Consider the following 20980-nt stretch of genomic DNA (forward strand, 5'->3'; position numbering starts at 1 on the left):
TCTGTGAAACGGTTATTCCATAACGGTCAACAAACTCGTGATGGTGTACGTAAAATTTACGAAGGGATGATTTTAACTTCACCATTTGGAACTCTTGGTTTAAAAGCTTCCTTGTGAGCAGCACTCTATCAAGAAAATCATGATAGGAAACAAGCACAGAAATATCGTAGCAATTGGGATATATATACCCCGTATGCAGGTGCTGCTGGAATGTTGCTACTTAGAAATGGAAGTTTCACAATTGGAAAGCTGAAATCAGCTCTTTTGTTGTAAAGATTTTGGTGTCATTTGATAATTATAAAGGTGCCTCTTCTTGCAAGGTAATCTTGTGGTCCTAAAACATCTTGTTTTCCTTTCTGTAATGACCTAGCATAAATTTCTTGAAAATATTGAAGTTAATCATCAATAAAAATTTATATGCATTATGCAAATAATGCTGATTTACATCAGGATTCATAAATAGTCCTTTTGCATTTGTATGTTGTGATGTACAGCTGTGTACTATCCTATTCAATATTATTGCAATAATTTAGTATTTTCAATAGCAGTGTCAACTATTCAAAAGCATTAGTACTAACCAAAGATTTGTAATTTCTGTAGATATTACTGTATACATGCAGATGCAAGTATGCATGACTAGTTAATAAGCATACTCGTCTGATTTTTTTACGTCAATTTATAATTTATGCTTACAAATTGATATGTATTTATTTTTCAAAACAATTTAATTTTTTCCTTTTTTCAGGATGTCATCTCTACAATGAAGAATTCTAAAGAACATGATAAACTAGACAGGATTGCTGGACTTCTTAAAAAAATTGGTTCCACGAAACCTAATCTAAAGTAATATTCATTATTCATAGTTATTTATTAAGAAAAATCTTTTTTTCATAATATTGGTAAAAAAAATCATCTACGAATAGCACTTTTAATTTTGTACCTCAGACTTGTGTTTTATCTACAAAAGACCCATCAGTGACATTTAAAGTAAATAAATAAAAAGGCCAAATAAAGTACAAAAGAAGCTGAAGAGCAGATTCAGAACAAGCACAAATCAACAATAATATAGCATGGAATTTTATAATATATAAATAACTTAATTCACATGCTTTTTAGCTCACCTTTCCTAAAAGGAAATGTGAGCTTTTGCCATCACTTGGCGTCCGTCATCGTCCGTCGTCGTCGTCGTCGTAAACTATTTCAAAGATCTTCTCCTCTAAAACTACTGAACCAATTCAAACCAAACTTCATCTGATTGATTCCTGGGGTATCTAGAATAAAGTTTATGTTTTAATTCCCATTTCATCAAAAAACATGGCCGCCATGGCTAAAAATAGAACATAGGGGTAAAATGCAGTTTTTGGCTTATAACTCAAAAACCAAAGCATTAAGAGCAAATCTGACATGGGGGTAAAATTGTTTATCAGGTCAAGATCTAACTGCCCTGACATTTTCAGATGAATCGGACACCCCGTTGTTAGGTTACTGCCCCTAAATTGGTAATTTTAAGGAAATTTTTGCTATTTTTGGTTATTTTTTGAATATTATTATAGATAGAGATAAACTGTAAATAGAAAAAATGTTCAGCAAAGTTAGATTTACAAATAAGTCAATAGGTCCAAAATAGTCAGTTGACCCCTTAAGGAGTTATTGCCCTTTATAGTCAATTTTTAACCATTTTTCTTAAATCTTAGTTATCTTTTACAAAAATCTTCTCCTCTGAAACTACTGAGCCAAATAAAATCAAACTTGACCACAATCATCATTGGGGTATTAAGTTTAAAAATTGTGTCCAGTGACCCGGCCAAACAACCAAGATGGCCGCCATGGCTAAAAATAGAACATAGGGGTAAAATGCAGTTTTGGGCTTATAACTTAAAAACCAAAGCATTTAGAGCAAATCTGACAGTGGGAGAAATTGTTTATCAAGTCCAGATCTATCTGCTCTAAAATTTTCAGATTAATTGGACAACTGGTTGTTAGGTTGCTACCCCTGAATTGGTAATTTTATGGAAATTTTGCTGTTTTTGGTTATTATCTTAAATACTATTATAGATAGAAATAACCTGTAAACAGCAATAATGTTCAGAAAAGTAAGATTTACAAATAAGTCAACATGACTGAAATGGTCAATTGACCCCCTAAAGAGTTATTGTCCTTTATAGTCAATTTTGAAAAATTTTCATAAAATTTGTAAATTTTTACTAACATTTTCCACTGAAACTACTTGGCCAAGTTCATTATAGATAGAGATAATTGTAAGCAGCAAGAATGTTCAGTAAAGTAAGATGCACAAACACATCACCATCACCAAAACACAATTTTGTCATGAATCTATCTGCGTCCTTTGTTTAATATTCACATATACCAAGGTGAGCGACACAGGCTCTTTAGAGCCTCTAGTTTTTTATCATCATACATAGCTTAAATTATGGATAAATGGCAACAGTTGTGCATGGTTCCTAATTCATAGCCTAATATTTTACTTATTGACTAAGTAACAACTATATGTAGGAACTGTTTTGGTTAAAATATGTAACACAAAATAAAAATGTATGTTCTTTCTGACTGCACAGAATTAGCGGCTCTATAATTCTTTAACTTACTTGTCTATGACCTGGTTACTGGTTGTGCTGACTTTTAAGATGAATTAAGAGTTATCTTTCCTTTTTTCTTTTGATAGTGATTCCTGGTCAGAAGACACTGACAGTCAGTTAGGCAGATCAATAGCTGCTGTACATCACAGAAATAAACCACTGTCTTCTCATGTAAGTTATATAAACTAAAATGTTAGGGTGATATGCTTGCCATTTGAGACAACTATTTACCAGAGTCCAAATGATAGTAGTAGCTGACCATGCAAGACCTCATGGGTAGTCAAGGTTGTTAAAAACCCCCCTCATTGTCAAATGATATGAATTTTAGAAAATAAACATCACTGTACAGCCTTCAACAACAACTTTAAACCATACTGTAGTCTAGTCAGCTGTGAAAGGGCTTGATATGACAAAATGTTAAACAGTTCAAACGAAAATACCAAGGGCCTGATTTATGTAAAAACAAGATATTAAAAAACCTAATATGACAAACAGCAAACAACAACAACCTCTGAATTACAGGCTCCTGGATTAGGACTTACACAAATGTAATATAGCAGGTATAAACATGTTTGTGAGCACTCAACTCTCTCTCCCTAACCTTAGACGACTGGTGTAACAGTTTAATATAAAAATAAACTGTATTAAAGAATCTGTTTAAAATTGTTGTTCTCATCAGATTGGCTCAAAGCACAAAAAAAAAATGTTTTGAAGAGTACTCACAGTTTGACAAGTTTAACATCATATATGAGTAATAAACAAATCATGTCCTCCAAGACTAAACTAACACCAACCAGTGCACATCCAACAGATTTAGTGTAAAGAGGTTTCAAAAATTTTGAGTCATTATGACCTTGTGCTATGCCAAAATGTAAGTACATTCTATCAACATGATTTAAGCTCATTTAATTATTCTTGAAAATAAACAATATTGTCATAAAATTTAATATTAGAACACATTTGTACAAAAGCTCTGATCAATTTGTGTGAAGCCCACAAAATGGAAATTCTTTAGATGACGCTTTGGTTAATTGTGAATCAGTGAATTGATGAAAAAAAAAAAAATTGGGAGTGGAAATGGGAAATAAGTCGTCAAAGAGACAACAACCTAACCAAAGAGCAGAAAACAGCAGAAGGCCACCAATGGGTCTTCAACACAGTAATAAAATTAAACGAAATCTATTTCTGGACACTTTGACTCTCTTTAATTTCCTTTTTTTTTCATCTATCATTGATCTTATTAAATTAAAAAGAATGAATTTGAAATCAAAAGCTTTATTTTTGCAGACCAGGGAGATACACATTAATTCAACACCAACTGTTTATGATACACCAACATCAAGGATTTCAATATTAGATGAAGTTAATAATGACACAGGAAGCTGTGAGGATTTACGTCCAAAAACTGCTATTGTTCATCCAAACATTAGAAGGACTTCATCATATAAGGAGCCACCAACATATTTACAAAAAACTTCAGGGACTAGATCATCCAGTCAAAATGAACATATACATTTTAGGAAACAAACTCCTCTCTCCCCTAGATCCCAAGGAGACAAAAAAATTAGTTCAAAATTTCAACCTTTAGTGGATTATAAAATAAATGTAAAAGAAAATGGACATCAAGATTCAGGATTTGTGGACCGTGGATCTTCACGGTCATCTTCTGCATGGGTGCGACATTCTTTTAGTGATACCGTTGATTCTGGATCAGAATCAGAGGATTTAGATGAAATACCATTATTTAGATCAAAAATGCCAGGGAAGGAAAAAGATGAAATTTTAAAACAGTATGTTAAGCTTGGCAGTCGTATAGTCATTACTGTTCCTCAGAAACCACCTAAATATGGCAGAAAAATCAGTAAGTCTTGTTCTAAATCATTTATATACATCATAAAATACTATAAATTGTTGGGGGTTTTTACGTCAGGATTTGTTTGTGTTTTGAGCCTTTAAGATTGTATACCATGGGTATTCAGATTGTATACCATTGGTATGCATGTACGAAAGGAACAGCCCTACATTCCTCGTAAACTTGATTTTGATATCAAATGAGCATGTAAGAATTTCAGGTGATCAGAAAATACTTGCAAGAAACATGTGTTCTAAAAATAAACTTCAGAGTGACGGAATTATAATTAGTACATATGCTGAGCAGTGCATGCATTTAGGCTCTACAATAAGTCTTGTCTTTTTTCATACGTATATGATATTTAATTGATACTGAGGAAAGGGAGATAATCAACATTTTTACTAATGCAGAAGAGATAATTTAAGATATCTTATAAATTTCATAATTTATGGGAATAAATTTGCCTTTCTGCATTACCTTTCTCTAGAAATGTTCAAAATATTGACTGTTCCAGAAAAAGATAAATGGGGTCTTTGAAGGAACTTTTTCTGAAGCTCTTTTCACCCACAGATATTTTTTTTTCACATATTTAATTCCAAAAGTACAAATGTTTGTTCTAGATTCAATCACAAATAGAGATGCAATAACCTTTCAAATTCATAGAGTGAAATCATTTAGAAACCACATATAAACTGAAACATTTAGAAGCTAGATACCTACATCAAGAAGGGTTTAAAAAATTTGAGTTGAACTCCCCATTTTAGAAAAATGTTTAGAGTTTATTAGAGGTATTAATACTGAACTAGAGTAATTCGATGCAAGAATGGAAACATAAGAATTTTTTTTAAATCTTTTTTCAGCTCCAAAACCAAAGGTGTATACAGGCATAGTAAAATATGTTGGAGTCCTGGACAGACATGATTATTCTAAGAGAGTTTATGTTGGAGTAAGATTGGATGCTCCAGGTATGTTTAAATTTAACCATGATGAATTATGCATGTTATTGTATACACTGTTTGCATTGATGATGCTGAAATAATACAGTTTCTTTTTAAATCTCCTTTTTAGCTCACCTGGCCCCAAGGGCCAAGTTAGCTTTTCTCATCACTTGGCGTCCGGCGTCCGGCTTTGTCGTCCGTCATCGACCTAGTCGTTAACTTTTACAAAAATCTTCTCCTCTGAAACTACTGGGCCAAATTTAACCAAACTTGGCCACAATCATCATTGGGATATCTAGTTTGAAAATGTGTGGCGTGACCTGGCCAACCAACCAAGATGGCCGCCATGGCTAAAAATAGAACATATGGGTAAAATGTAGTTTTTGGCTTATAACTCTGTTACCAAAGCATTTAGAGCAAATCTGACATGGGTTAAATTGTTTATTAGGTCAAGAGCCATCTGCCCTGAAATTTTCAGACGAATCGGACAACCCGTTGTTGGGTTGCTGCCCTGGAATTAGCAATTTTAAGGAAATTATACCGTTTTTGGGCTATTATCTTGAATATTATTATAGATAGAGATAAACTGTAAACAGCAATAATGTTCAGCAAAGTAAGATTTACAAATAAGTAGTCAACATGACCGAAATGGTCAGTTGACCCCTTTAGGAGTTATTGCCCTTTATAGTCAATTTTTAACCATTTTTCGTAAATCTTAGTAATCTATTACAAAAATCTTCTCCTCTGAAACTACTGGGCCAAATTAATCCAAACTTGGCCACAATCATCTTTGGGGTATCTAGTTTAAAAAATGTGTGGCGTGACCCAACCAACCAAGATGGCCGCCATGGCTAAAAATAGAACAGAGGGGTGAAATGTAGATTTTGGCTTATAACTCGGAAACCAAAGCATTTAGAGCAAATCTGACAGTGGTAAAATTGTCCATCAAGTGAAAATCTATCTGCCCTGAAACTTTCAAATGAATCGGACAATCGGTTGTTGGGTTGCTGCCCTGAAATAAGTAATTTGAAGGAAATTTTGCAGATTTTGGTTATTATCTTGAATATTATTATAGATAGAGATAAACTGTAAACAGCAATAATGTACAGCAAAGTAAGATCTACAAATCAGTCAACAATAGCAAAATGGTCAGTTGACCCCCTAAGGAGTTATTGTCCTTTATAGTCAATTTTTAACAATTTTCATAAAATTTGTAAATTTTTACTATCATTTTCCACTGAAACTACTGAGCCAAGTTCATTATAGATAAAGATAATTGTAAGCAGCAAGAATGTTCAGTAAAGTAAGATGTACAAACCCATCACCATCACCAAAACACAATTTTGTCATGAATCCATCTGCGTCCTTTGTTTAATATTCTCATAGACCAAGGTAAGCGACACAGGCTCTTTAGAGCCTCTAGTTGTGTATTCTTTTTGTGGGTTGAGCCAATATTGACCATAACACATTCTGATTAAAACATAATGCAGTTCATACCAAAATAAAATTCCAGAGTCAATGTTTTTACAACTTTCAGGAGATTCAAACAAACTTTTAAGTTCTTTTTGAATCTTATATAGATAGGCATTTTTTTCTGTTTTATCTGGCTCTCTTTTCATGCAAAATATAAGAACAATAAAAATTTTGAAATGTATCATCAAAATATGACTGAAAAACATTTCCCTTGATTTGAAAAAGAAGATGTGGTATGATTGCAAATGAAATAATTCTCCACAAGAGACCAAATGACTCAGAAGTTAACAATTATAGGTCACTGTGTGGCCTTCAACAATGAGCAAAGCCCATACTGCACAGTTAAATGTGAAACAATTCAAAAGAAAAAAACTTATGGCCTTATTTATGTAAAAAAATATTAACAAAAAACAAATATGTAACCATCAACAAACAACAACCACTGAATTACAAACTCATGACTTCGTACAGGCACATACAATATAAGAGTTTGTTAAGTAGAAATGGACTAACATTTTGAACAAAAATAACCTTATACCATCACAGGGAGTTTTGTTTGTCTTTATAGAGATACATCCCTTTACTCACAAAGCATTTGAAAGTATTGGATTGAACTTGAAGATTTGCAACAGGCAGAAAAGGTTCTTCCATATTGCAATTAATTTATGTAGCTTTTGTCCAGGTTAAGTTAATATCCAAAGTCAATTGTCCATATAATTCTTATTTGCAGTATTGTTATTTTTCACAGCATTATAGTGTACATGTTGCAATTTTTTCTAGCTATGTAAAATATTTCTTTAAATCAGTAAAGCTTCTTTGAATTTGCTAATACTTTTCAATCAAACTTGCCATTGTTTGTTAGCTTACTTTGTTTATGTATTTTAGCTGGTAGTACAGATGGAATGTATAATGGGAAGAGATACATGTATACACCACCAGATCTGGGAAAGTTCTTCAAGCTTTGTGATGTAACATCAGTACTCAATGTTCAGGTCAAGTATATTATGTTTTTTTAGTTACCTGGCCCAAAGGGCCAAGTGAGCTTTTCTCATCACTTGGCGTCCAGCGTCATTAATTTTTACAAAAATCTTCTCCTCTGAAACTACTGGGCCAAATTTAACCAAACTTGGCCACAATCATCATTGGGGTATCTAGTTTAGAAAATGTGTCCAGTGACCCAACCAACCAACCAAGATGGCCGCCATGGCTAAAAATAGAACATAGGGGTAAAATGTAGATTTTCGCTTAAAACTCTGAAACCAAAGCATTTAGAGCAAATCTAAATGGGGTTAAATTGTTAATCGGGTTAAGAGCTATCTGCCCTAAAATTTTCAGATGAATTGGATAACTGGTTGTTGGGTTGCTGCCCCTGAATTGGTAATTTTTAGGAAATTTTGTTGTTTTTGGTTATTATCTTGAATATTATTATAGATAGAGATAAATTGTAAAGTAAGATCTACAAATAAGTCAACATGACTAAAATGGTCAGTTGACCCCTTAAGGAGTTATTGCCCTTTATAGTCATTTTTTACCAATTTTTCGTAATTTTTTTTAATCTTATACAAAAATCTTCTCCTCTGAAACTACTGGTCCGAGTACACAGTTATTTCGTAGTGCATTTCTTTTAGACAATAAATGAAAATTAAAAAAATCCCACCTGCGCTTTCTCAATAATATTTTTACAGTGTGTTGTACCACTTTTGGGACAAATTATATCAAAATTATAGAAAACTTCATCAGCTCTAACTCAAAATATGGACAATTTTATGTTAAGGGGGTCTTGAAATCTTTTGACTGCTTCTGAAGTGCTAATTTTTGACCTTTTTCAGCTGGACCTAATCACTACTTTACATTAATATTGATGACCCAATTTTTTTTACAGTGTCATTTCAACCCCCAACTTGCTATATGAGGCATAAAACATGGAGAAATAAATTTGAAAGGGGTATAACAAAAATTGGCAAGTAACACACTGTCCACACTAAGGACTATATTCGTGGACAACGAAAATCAAAGGACGATAACTGTGTACTCGGACCTAATAGGATAGAAAAAGTTGACCAATCTTAATAAAACTTGGTATGACTAAAGCTTAATATATTATAAGACTGCTTACAAAGTTTCATAGCAATAGGATATATATTATAGACAATATGATTAATTCTATATTCAACTTTGCGTGTTAAATTTAGACGTTAAAATTGAGAAATTTCAACTATCAACATTTGGGGCTTTTAAAATTTAAATATTGCAAAAAAATACTTTTAAAATGCCTTAATATATAATATATCATGTATTTAAAGCAATAGAGTACTCATTTGATATATCAGACTTAGCATAATTATTCAAAAGTCAAATTTATATGAGCCTGTGCCTAAAAATGGAGGTTTTCCAATGAAGGGGGGCCTTACATAAAGATGTAATATTTTCCAGCAATTTTAAATTTGTGAAGCTTTTTGATTATAAATAATCCTTACATATGTATTTAATGTACTTTAAATGGAAAGAAAACTTACAAATAACATATCATATTAGTTTAAAAGGGTCTTAGGCCAAGTAAGACTAAAATTAATTTAGGGTCAATTTAGGCCGTAGCACATATTTACATTTAAAAATGCATATTGAAAGCTATAAGAAATAAAAATTTGTGTCTTTTCTATCATTTCTATACTCAGGTGACATGATACAATAAATCTGAGCACAAAAAGGCTCTTACATTCATCATTTTTACCAGACAGTATGGTCTGATACAATGATTTTTCACTTTTTAGTGAAAAACTTGCATGCAATTTTAGTCTCAACAGGCTTATATTTGAACCACATGCTATCCTACAGAAGTAAAGAAAGATATTATGTGAAATGAAACAGGTACAAAAGACATTGTTAAGTGCTTTTTATACAAATTTAGTGAGGGCTTTATTATGGACTTCAACTTGTATGTGCCATGCTCCTCACATTTAACTTGATCCAAACAGGGCGTTAGACGAGGGTCATTTATACAACACATTTTGCTCATATTGTCTGAGATAATCTTCTTTTCTGTAGATTCAGAGTTCACAAATGAGTAATAAAACTGGATTAAAGCATAGAAACACAAAAATTGACACATGAAAACATGTCAGATAGAAAGTCAAAATGCCACTTATGCATCAACATTGAAAAAGCTATGAAATGCTTATTTTGACCATATAATGCCAAAATTGGTCATTTTTGCAGAAATTCTATCAAATAAAAGTTTAAATCCTTTAGTTTTATGCTATTTGACAAATTGACACCATCAAATCATCCAGGGAAGTTGCCAAAGTACAGATTCTATATTTCCTGATTTCACCTCTTAGGTCCGAGTACACAGTTATTTCGTAGTGCATTTCTTTTAGACAATAAATGAAAATTAAAAAAATCCCACCTGCGCTTTCTCAATAATATTTTTACAGTGTGTTGTACCACTTTTGGGACAAATTATATCAAAATTATAGAAAACTTCATCAGCTCTAACTCAAAATATGGACAATTTTATGTTAAGGGGGTCTTGAAATCTTTTGACTGCTTCTGAAGTGCTAATTTTTGACCTTTTTCAGCTGGACCTAATCACTACTTTACATTAATATTGATGACCCAATTTTTTTTACAGTGTCATTTCAACCCCCAACTTGCTATATGAGGCATAAAACATGGAGAAATAAATTTGAAAGGGGTATAACAAAAATTGGCAAGTAACACACTGTCCACACTAAGGACTATATTCGTGGACAACGAAAATCAAAGGACGATAACTGTGTACTCGGACCTACTGGGCCAAATTTAACCAATCTTAGCCACAATCAGTATTAGGGTATCTAGTTTAAAAAAAATGTTTGTGGTGATCCAGCCAACCAACCAAGATGGCCGCCATGGCTAAAAATAGAACAGAGGGGTAAAATGTAGATTTTGGCTTATAACTCTGAAACCAAATCATTTAGAGCAAATCTGACAGAATTAAATTGTTTATCAAGTCAATTTCTTTCTGCCCTGAAATTTTCAGATTAATTGGTTAACTGGTTGTTGGGTTGCTGCCCCCCAATTTGTAATTTTAAAAGAAATTTTGCCGTTTTTGGTTATTATCTTGAATTCTATTATAGATAGAGATAAACTGTATAAGCAATAATGTTCACCAAAGTAAGATCTACAAATTAGTCACATGACCAAAATGGTCAGTTGACCTCTTTAGGAGTTATTGCCCTTTATAGTCAATTTTTTACAATTTTCATTTATTTGGTTAATTTTTGTAAATTTTAACAAAATATTTTCCTCTGTAACTAAAGGGCCAAGTTTATTATAGATAGAGAAAATTGTAAGTATATAGAAAGAATGTTCAGTAAAGTAAGATCTACAAACACATCACCATCACCAAAACTCAATTTTGTCATGACTCCATCTGTGTCCTTTGTTTGATATGCACATAGACCAAGGTGAGCGACACAGGCTATTAAGAGCTCTAGTTTTATTACTCTGTATTAATATGAGAAAAAGATGTGGTTAATAATTGCCAATGAGACAACTTTTCACCAATGACTAAAGGACAAGGATAAAACGCACTATAGGTCAGCTTTGAGGAAGTTTTCTTAGGAATCTTTATTTCTGACGAAGAAAATATCTAAAAATAGAATTACATATATCCTTATTTAAAAGTATTGGCATGCAATACCTTCACTTTTGGCTTAAAAACAGTATGTATTTTAAATTTTATGAGTGATGATTCTAACATTTTTATGGAGATTTCTTCCTAACCTTGACCAATTGGTAACATTACATTTTGGAATCTTTTAACTTATTTCATCAAACACAACAGAATTGGAAAAAAAGTAAATGACAAATCCCAGTTGTGGATGGTATATCTTCTGGAATAGCTGTATATATAATCATACTAAAACCAGACTTAAATTTTCTTGATTGCGACAAAAAACAAAATCCCTACCAAAACTATAAATTTTGGAAAGGAAAATGTAAGCTAGCCTATTTTTTTATGCATTAGTAAATAATTTGAACCAGGCAATCTGACTCGTGTAACCACATCAGATTTTAATATTAGACAGAATCATTCAGTAACGGCATACAAACATTTGATGTGCCTAATTAATTAAATTTATTTAAGAATGAAATGCTTCTTTTTATATCCAATCAAACTTAAGGATTCTTAAATGATGCATACATGTAACATCAGGCTCATAGCCAGGAATTTCCAAGGGGGGTTATTTGAACTCACGAACTTGACTTAAACAGTCATAACTCGAACAGAATGTTGACTTTAACAATGCTTATTTGTTTTCAAGGGGGGAGGGGGGGGGGGGGGGGTCGTCCGAACCACCCAAGCCCCCCTGGCTATGGGTATAAACATAATTATTATGGTTTGAGTTTAATGATTAGTATGCCTGTCCCTAATCTATGTGACCTGTCATCATTTTATATAACAATATTTTTTTTATTTAACAGAAAGGACATTATGTTATGATTGATGCCTTACTGTCCAAGCATTTACGATCCTCCTCTCCAGAACGACCGCAGAGTACTTCGATAGGACGACCACAGAGTACCTCAACAAGCTGATACCTGACATTCATTCATGTTAAAACAAACTGACAACATATGTACAAAAAAGAATTTCTAGCCAGATCTATGTATCCTCTTCTACTTAAAAGCTGCCTTGTAGATCATCTCTTTTCATTATACAACCAGTTATAATGTAGTCAAGTTTGGTTAAATAACTAATATACTTTCTGTTGAGATATTAATGAGAGAGCATCATTTGAGTTATAAATTTGCCCTTAAAAGATAAAGCATGTCTAGTATGACCTTAGAAATTATAATCTACATCATAGAATAACAGACCTATGAAGGTTAACTCAAGGTTGATACATACATTTTCTGTAGAAAATGCATTTATAGGAAACCAGGCATGATCATGAAAATTTCAATCACTACATTACATGTCTAGCATAAAGTGTACAAATTTTAATTTTATCATGGCTGTTGCATTTAAATATGACCATGTTTCTAAGAAAAGTACATAATATATATTGTTCCAAATTGTTCAATTTGAAAGTGAACTTGTAACAGAAATTATATGAATTTTATGTTCTGACACTTGTTAAGTATCAGTTGAACTGCAACACTTAATAATTACCAGCAATATATCAAACAGATTTCAATATAGTGTCTCACAGAAATGTTAATTCATATTTTGGTCCAAATAATACTATTTAAAAGGATAATAAATTATTTCCATAAAAGGAGTAGGTTCAGTAAAACCCCTTTTTGGCCCAAAAATATAGCAGTTTTACAATGTACATATATCGGGTACTGGCATCATTAAGTCATGATAAATTACTGAAATCTTCACAATTTGAGCATTTTAGTTAAATTTTAGACGGTTTCCGTCATAAATGAAAGTGGCCGCATTCGTGTTCATTCATAATATTGAAATGTAAGTTGTATTTGATGATAATACATAACATATATAAAGGTTGAGGATGAACACGGATGCGGCCACTTTCATTTTTGACAAAAACCATCTGAAAAGTGACATTATTTGGCTTATTTGATAGATTTTTCATATTTAAGCTTGAATTGGAGCGTTTTTAATGACTCAATCAGTAGAAATCTTTCACAAAAACTAATCAAATCAATTGAAATAGGCACTTAAGTGTTTAAAAAGTGTCCAAAATCTTTCGTTAAATGAACCTGAAATTTGAGGCCAAAATCGGCTCTTACCGGACCTACTCCTTTGCTGATCTAAGGTTGACGTGACATCTTTCTGACCCACATATCTTCATGTAGTTCTAGTCGAAATAAAACTGTGATACAGTAGATTAGATAGGTTCATGTTAATTATGTATTTATTATTTATTTAATTGTTATGTTGAGTCAGTTGATAGTTGACTTCCCTTGAAGGTTCAAAAGGGAGATAATAAGTAAAGTATGTCAGCAGTAAAAAAAAAAATTATCTCCACTTTACACATCTATGATTACCATATAATTTTTTCCATTTCTTTGTCTAATGAATATCCTAATGTGTGTCCCACTCAGAAATTAGAAAACAATAAATATTTAATATTTAACAAAAAAATGAAAGTACAATATAGTTCTCACTCATGCAAATTGTCAGGATACAAGAATTTTTTTTAAAATAAATCCTCACAAGACTTTCAAGGGGCTTTTTTTTACTTTGTGGTATGTTTAATGCAGTATAAATATCATAGATATAGGAAGATGTGGTATAAGTACCAATGAGACAACACTTTATCCAAGTAACAATTTATAAAAGTACCAAACCATTATAGGTCAAGTTACAGCCTTCAACAAGGAGCCTATGCTCACACCGAACAGCAAGCTATAAAGGGCCCTAAACTTTACTAGTGTAATACCATTCAATTGGGAAAACCAACGGTTTAATCTACATAAAAACGAAAAACAGCACGTTTTAATCAGATTAAAATATTATTTATCTATGTATTCCTGATACAAATAGTGTGTTTATGTCTTTCTTGTCTATGTGTAATACATGATTCATTGTATACCAAAGATTACATCATTGCCAAGTTATCAACAAGACTGAACTTCTCTAGCATTCATTGTACAAAGTCATTTATTATTAAGGCATTTGAATTAAGATTAAATTTTAATCAGCTGGAATTCCCGAAAAGTTACTGTTACAAACTTAGTTCAAGTGTAAATGCTGATTATCTCCCTTTACAATGTTTGATTTTGAATCATTGAACCTGTAGTAATTCTGAAAATATAATCAAGAATAGCACATTTTCACCTAGGAAGCAATCATTTATAACCATCAACATATTTTTTTTTAATTAATGCATAAAGTGACTGATGACCAGAGGCAATACTTAAAAGTGACAGAAGGGGAAAAAGGAGGCGATAATTTTGGATATCAGCTCTTAACTGGAAGGATCATGCTTGTTTTTTTAATATGTCAACATTGAGCATGTATTGTATATTTTATTTCATGTCTAGTAATATTTTTCCCTTATAAAATCAAAGTGAGGATGCACTGTCCATAGCATTAAGTAATATTTTCACCGTAATATTTTTATTAGACTGAACTTAGACAAAGATATTTGAAAATTTATCAATACATGTATTTCTAAATTATAATATTTTTTATTTATTTTGATTATGAGTATATTAGGATATCAGCATGTATATCTTATATTAAATCATTGAAAGACACTGTGAATAACCAAAGAAATAATTGTAATGTTGCAATAGTTTGTAACTTAATTTATGTTTGATTCATGGTGCAGTCAGAACCTTGAAAGATGCATTTTTCAAGTCATAAAATATAACTTTAATTTCTCAGTAGTTAGGGTAGAAATTAATTTAATACTTAAAGTTATCTATAATCTGACCCATTTACATGCCTTTTATATATAATTTATGGCTTCATGTATGTTATTTGTTCTGTGACTGTTATATATAGTTTTTGTTGCATCAAAAAATGACCTTGTTCATTGCAATAAATTTGACACAATAAAAAATGTCTTCCCTGAACAAACATGTTGTAGATTTGTTACTCGTTAGTATTATAATATCAAATCTCTGATCGATTGTATAATAAAAACTATAACACAATTTTCCAAATTTACAACATTGAAACAACAATTACATCCCTAGAATACATGACGCTATAATTAATACTATGACTTCATTTGCTGCATTTTGTACACTTTTTATAAATATTTTCACTAGCATTCATACACAGTGTTGAGTCAATCAGATTCTAAAGTTTACTTTTTTATCCAAAATAAACATGGCCTTTTTAACTTTGGTTGATTCAAGTTGATGAGTCTTTTGTAGACAAACCGTCCTCAGGGTCCACAAACCGTCCTCGGGGTCCACTTCCTATATATACAAGGTGATAGGACGTGCTGCTGGAATAGGTCACCTTTTCAAGCTTGAAAATATGTGAATAGGTCGGGAAAACTATCAGAAATATATGATAAGGTCAATAAAGTTCACATAACTTTGCATTTCATCTTTCTTGGTGTTCCTAGCTGTGTTTTATCAACCAATTTTCTCTCCTTTGGCACTTGGGTATTCCACTATTCCATTACAAATTTACAAACCAAACGAAACCCAAACAATATGGGAAAAGGTAACTTTCTTACTGAAGCAATATGTGAAAAGGTATACTTTTTTCAAATCGATTAACAATTAGGTATTGATGAGTTTATTTATATTTATAACTTGATCAAATGTATTTGCGAAAAAAAGCTATGGACCACTCATCATCACAACATATGGACGATGTTTTCCCATGGCCGATATATCTTTTCAAGGTATGGCCAACACATCTAATGGAGTAAGGACAACATGGCAGTATGAACGTCATGTCCTGCATAGAAAGTAAAACCCAAGCATGTCAGGATCAAAACCAATGATGTAGCATTTATTCTTTATTTCAAACTATCTTTTAGTTTGCTAATGTTTTCTGTTTTCTCATGTTTTTAATGCCATAATTCAGTTCAGCTCCTGCAGTAAGATTCAGTTCTATTCCGGTACAGAATGTTGCATCAGAAGCTAAAAATAAACATGCTTTTCCAACTTCCTCTATTGTTCCTAATCGTCCCAGTAACTGAAATAAAACATAGAATATTAAGATAACAATTAGAATATGTGGTATTATTAATACCTATGAGATGACTTTGATGAGAGACCAAATGACATAGAAGTTTACAACTAAATGGATAATGTACAGCCTTCAATAATGAGCAACAGGGGTGTAAGCGACGTTACCTTAGAAAAATGACATATACATAATAAACAAATTACAAATAAAAAAATAAGTAATCGACCAGCAGACACTGTCAGGAAGGCACATACCTGTAACAATGATTTTATAAATAAATGTGGTGACCTTTAACCTTACAAATGATGAGAATCTGAAAAATGAATGTTAGTTAATGTACCACAAAAATAATGCCAAAGTCAGGTTGACCATGTCAGATAACCTTCAGTTGGCAATGATGAATAGAATAGTTGACCTGGTACTAAAGTATGTGAGTCTTAATCAAGAAAATCAACCAGAAAAAATGATGTAAAGTTTAGGTGAACCGGTTCCTATGCATTTTTATGCATTCATTGAACAAAAAGGTTACCATGCTGGGACAATAGACTTATGTTGGATGTCCACTTTTAGAACAAATGGCATCATCATAATCAGCTCTTCTGCTCTTTAAAATGTAAAACTGTACAGTTTACGCTGAATAAGCATGCATACTTCTTTTTAACCACTGGTCAGATTCTATTGTTGGCATTAATTTAAAGGTGTAGAGTAAAAGAAGATTTTTTTTTAAAATGCAATGGAAATAAATTAAAATTGTCCTGAGTGATCCTTTCTATAATAAGTTTAGTGGTATTTAGTGTGTAAAAACAATCGCATATAATTGCTAAGCTTTTAATTGTCAAAAAAAGTATATACCTGATTGTTTGCACACATTTGTTTAGCTTCTAATGGGTTTGGAACAGATTTCAGTACATCGTCTAAAAGTGGTGTACATATAGATGATGGTGCTACCCTAATATCAAAATAAAAGATATATCACATACAGTGGCGGATCCAGAGGGGGGGTTCCGGGGGTCCGCACCCCCCCTTTATTTTGACCGATCAATGCATTTGAATCGGGACATATGTTTTGCACCCCCCCTGCACCCCCCCTTTGCCCTGGGCTAGCACCCCCCCCTTTCGAAAATTCCTGCATCCGCCACTGACATAACAAAACATCGTGAAAGCCGCTATAAAAACTATATAACTAAATAAAAAAAATATCATGTACGGTTGTTTAATGTGTGGTTTTAAGATAAAACAGAATAACATTTTGAAGAAAAATAGAAGTAATGCATATTGATTTTATATATATATATAGACAGCACGCATACAAAACACACACAATACATGTAACTTCTTATTATATCAGACTGATATATATATATATATATTATCTAACATTGTTGGGTTGATGTTTAGACGAGTTGTATATACATTATGTACACAGCCATGTATCACCATCATTGATGGCGATCCGATGGATACATCTGTTGTAGAGTTGTCACTGACTCAGACGTACTTATAAATATAATTATTTTCTGTGACTGTATATTACATTAATTTGTAGGATCCTTTACTATAGATAATTTAGCTGATCTGTAACAATAACATCTTCATGTCTTATATATCATGTACTGTAGTACGCCGCTAGATTAAAACTGACGAGGAAAGGTAACACAAGGCCAGCGAAAGCTCTTTTTTGAGAGCCCAGGTGGTCGTGTGGTCTAGCGGGACGGCTGCAGTGCAGGTGATTTGGTGTCACGATATCACAGTAGCATGGGTTCGAATCCCGGCGAGGGAAGAACCAAAAATTTGCGAAAGCAAATTTACAGATCTAACATTGTTGGGTTGATGTTTAGACGAGTTATTTATATATATATATGCATGGGTTCGAATCCCGGCGAGGGAAGAACCAAAAATTTGCGAAAGCAAATTTACAGATCTAACATTGTTGGGTTGATGTTTAGACGAGTTATATATATATATATATATATATATATATATATATATATATATACATAAGTACGTCTGAGTCAGTGACAACCCTACAACAGATGTATCCATCGGATCGCCATCAATGATGGTGATACATGGCTGTGTACATAATGTATATACAACTCGTCTAAACATCAACCCAACAATGTTAGATCTGTAAATTTGCTTTCGCAAATTTTTGGTTCTTCCCTCGCCGGGATTCGAACCCATGCTACTGTGATATCGTGACACCAAATCGCCTGCACTGCAGCCGTCCCGCTAGACCACACGACCACACGACCACCCAGGTCGTGTGGTCTAGCGGGACGGCTGCAGTGCAGGCGATTTGGTGTCACGATATCACAGTAGCATGGGTTCGATATCACAGTAGCATGGGTTCGAACCCATGCTACTGTGATATCGTGACACCAAATCGCCTGCACTGCAGCCGTCCCGCTAGACCACACGACCACACCTGAGCCCAGGTGGTCGTGTGGTCTAGCGGGACGGCTGCAGTGCAGGCGATTTGGTGTCACGATATCACAGTAGCATGGGTTCGAATCCCGGCGAGGGAAGAACCAAAAAGGAGTAGGTTCAGGAAGACCCCTTTTTGGCCCCAAATATAGCAGTTTTACAAAATTGTTAAAATGTAAACCTTTAGTTATTTATTGGACAGTAGAATGCTTCTGCTACATAAATATGGGCTGTTTTTGACAATACAATGCACATATATCCGGTACTAGCACCATTAAGTCATGCTAAATTACTGAAATCCTCATAATTCTAGTATTTTAGTTAAATTTTAGACGGTTTTCGTGTAAAACGAAAGTGGCCGCATTCGTGTTCATCCTTAATATTGAAATGTAAGTTGTATTTTATGATAATACATAACATATATAAAGGTTGAGGATGAACACGGATGCGGCCACTTTCATTTTTACCAAAAACCATCTGAAAAGTGACATTTTTCGGCATATTAGGTAGATTTTTCATATTTGAGCTTGAATCGGATCGTTTTTAATGACTAAATCTGTTAAAATCTTTCACATAAACTAATTAATTCAAATAAAATAGACACTTAAGTGTTTAAAAAGTGGTCAAAATCTTTCGTCAGATGAACCTGAAATTTGAGGCCAAAATCGGTCCTTACCGGACCTACTCCTTTGCCAAAGCAAATTTACAGATCTAACATTTTTGGGTTGATGTTTAGACGAGTTATATATATATATATATACAGCTAGTCGAAATAAAAGAACAGAATTCTAATGACTGATTGATTGTTGATTACCTAACGTCCAGTGGCAAATATTTTATGCATATTCAGGACGATCAGTGTTTCTATGTCCCCCGCGTTTAATACATGGCACATTTTATCTATCCAATGTTCAAGCATGATAATGTGTGTAATGATTGTCATTGACATTTAATAGGTGATGTTTGATTTTAGAACTTTTAACTTCTCTTTACATTCTTTAAAATCAAGTATTCAAATATATTAAAGTTAGCAAAGAATGATATTTGAAAGTTCTTCTACAAATTATTATTACTATGATATAATGATAAACATGGCAATGGCAACTTTAGACAATATTTGATTTTAAATGTAAGACTCTTACTAAGAGAGACACACAAAAAATACAGTACAACATTTCAGATGAAAAAAACAATCTATTCTGTCAGAGTGCTCTGTTATTTGGGCAGCCGACAACGGTTTTGTTTCAATATTTGTATCGCGTTCTATCGTATATGGATGCCGTTTAATTCGGTCGGTTGTTCGCCAATATGTGCCTATCCTAATAGTATGTGTTTCACTGAACATGCAATCTTGCAAAAGAGGGGCGAAATATACCATGCCAGGGGCGGATCCAGCCATTTGAAAAAGGGGGGGGGGGGGGTTCCAACTATATGTCCCCATTCAAATGCATTGATCGTCCAAAAAAAGGGGGGGTTCCACGGCCCCGGAACCCGCCCCCTGGATCCGCCAATGCATGTAGAGGGATATTAAACTCATAGATCGAAAATAAACTGACAGCACCATGGCTAAAAAAAAAAGAAAAGGACAATCAGACAATTAATAGTACACTGTAACACAAGACACAACATAGAAAACTAAAGGCTTAGCAACCAAAAACTGGGGTTGATCTCAGACATATTACAAACACTTAGATTTGCTTGAATAATTGGAAGGAGACAAATAATATTAATTGTATATATAAATCATCAGGATAAGCTGCATATAGCAGTTATTATGTTGGTATCAGACCACCAGACTCTAAATAACATGAATGTAAGCAATTGCAGGTCACCCGTACTATCGGCCTTTGTCAGATTTACAAAACCCATGACGTATAGATAAACTATAAGAAAAAAATAACCGACATGGCAAAATATGAAAACTAACGACCAGATTTATCATAATACATTTAATAGTAACAAAAATCTAATATGACAGACATCACCCAACGACAACCGAAGTATTAGAACATTTGTACACTCGGCCCGGGTACAAATAGAAAATGTCTGTGAATGTCCAACCTTTCCCATAACT

The 20980-nt window shown here is 33.0% G+C and overlaps 1 protein-coding gene and 1 long non-coding RNA gene across 6 annotated transcripts in view; one reads left to right on the forward strand and one right to left on the reverse strand.

The window, feature by feature from the left end:
* LOC139523606 (myosin-7-like) overlaps positions 1-13013 on the forward strand; it is a 67979-nt gene extending 54966 nt beyond the window's left edge. For 4 of the 5 annotated variants that reach the window (XM_071317748.1, XM_071317753.1, XM_071317751.1 and 1 more), the window contains exons 9-14: positions 746-843; positions 2684-2768; positions 3885-4458; positions 5310-5414; positions 7746-7852; positions 12330-12577. In XM_071317748.1, coding sequence (XP_071173849.1) covers positions 746-843; positions 2684-2768; positions 3885-4458; positions 5310-5414; positions 7746-7852; positions 12330-12443 — 1083 coding nt within the window. In that variant the 3' untranslated portion in view covers positions 12444-12577. Of the gene's footprint in view, positions 1-745; positions 844-2683; positions 2769-3884; positions 4459-5309; positions 5415-7745; positions 7853-12329 lie in introns of all 5 variants that reach the window. The other variant, XM_071317749.1, reaches the window with a different exon arrangement.
* A 3278-nt stretch (positions 13014-16291) lies between these two features.
* Positions 16292-20125, reverse strand: LOC139523607 (uncharacterized). Its single transcript, XR_011664652.1, has 3 exons — positions 20049-20125; positions 17332-17428; positions 16292-16485 (listed from the first exon to the last, which is right to left on the reverse strand). It is a non-coding gene; the product is annotated as an uncharacterized lncRNA (long non-coding RNA).
* Between the last annotated feature and the right edge of the window lie 855 nt (positions 20126-20980).

Source organism: Mytilus edulis, chromosome 5, assembly GCF_963676685.1.
Source record: "Mytilus edulis chromosome 5, xbMytEdul2.2, whole genome shotgun sequence".
In the NCBI taxonomy this organism is placed as follows: Eukaryota; Metazoa; Mollusca; class Bivalvia; order Mytilida; family Mytilidae; genus Mytilus; species Mytilus edulis.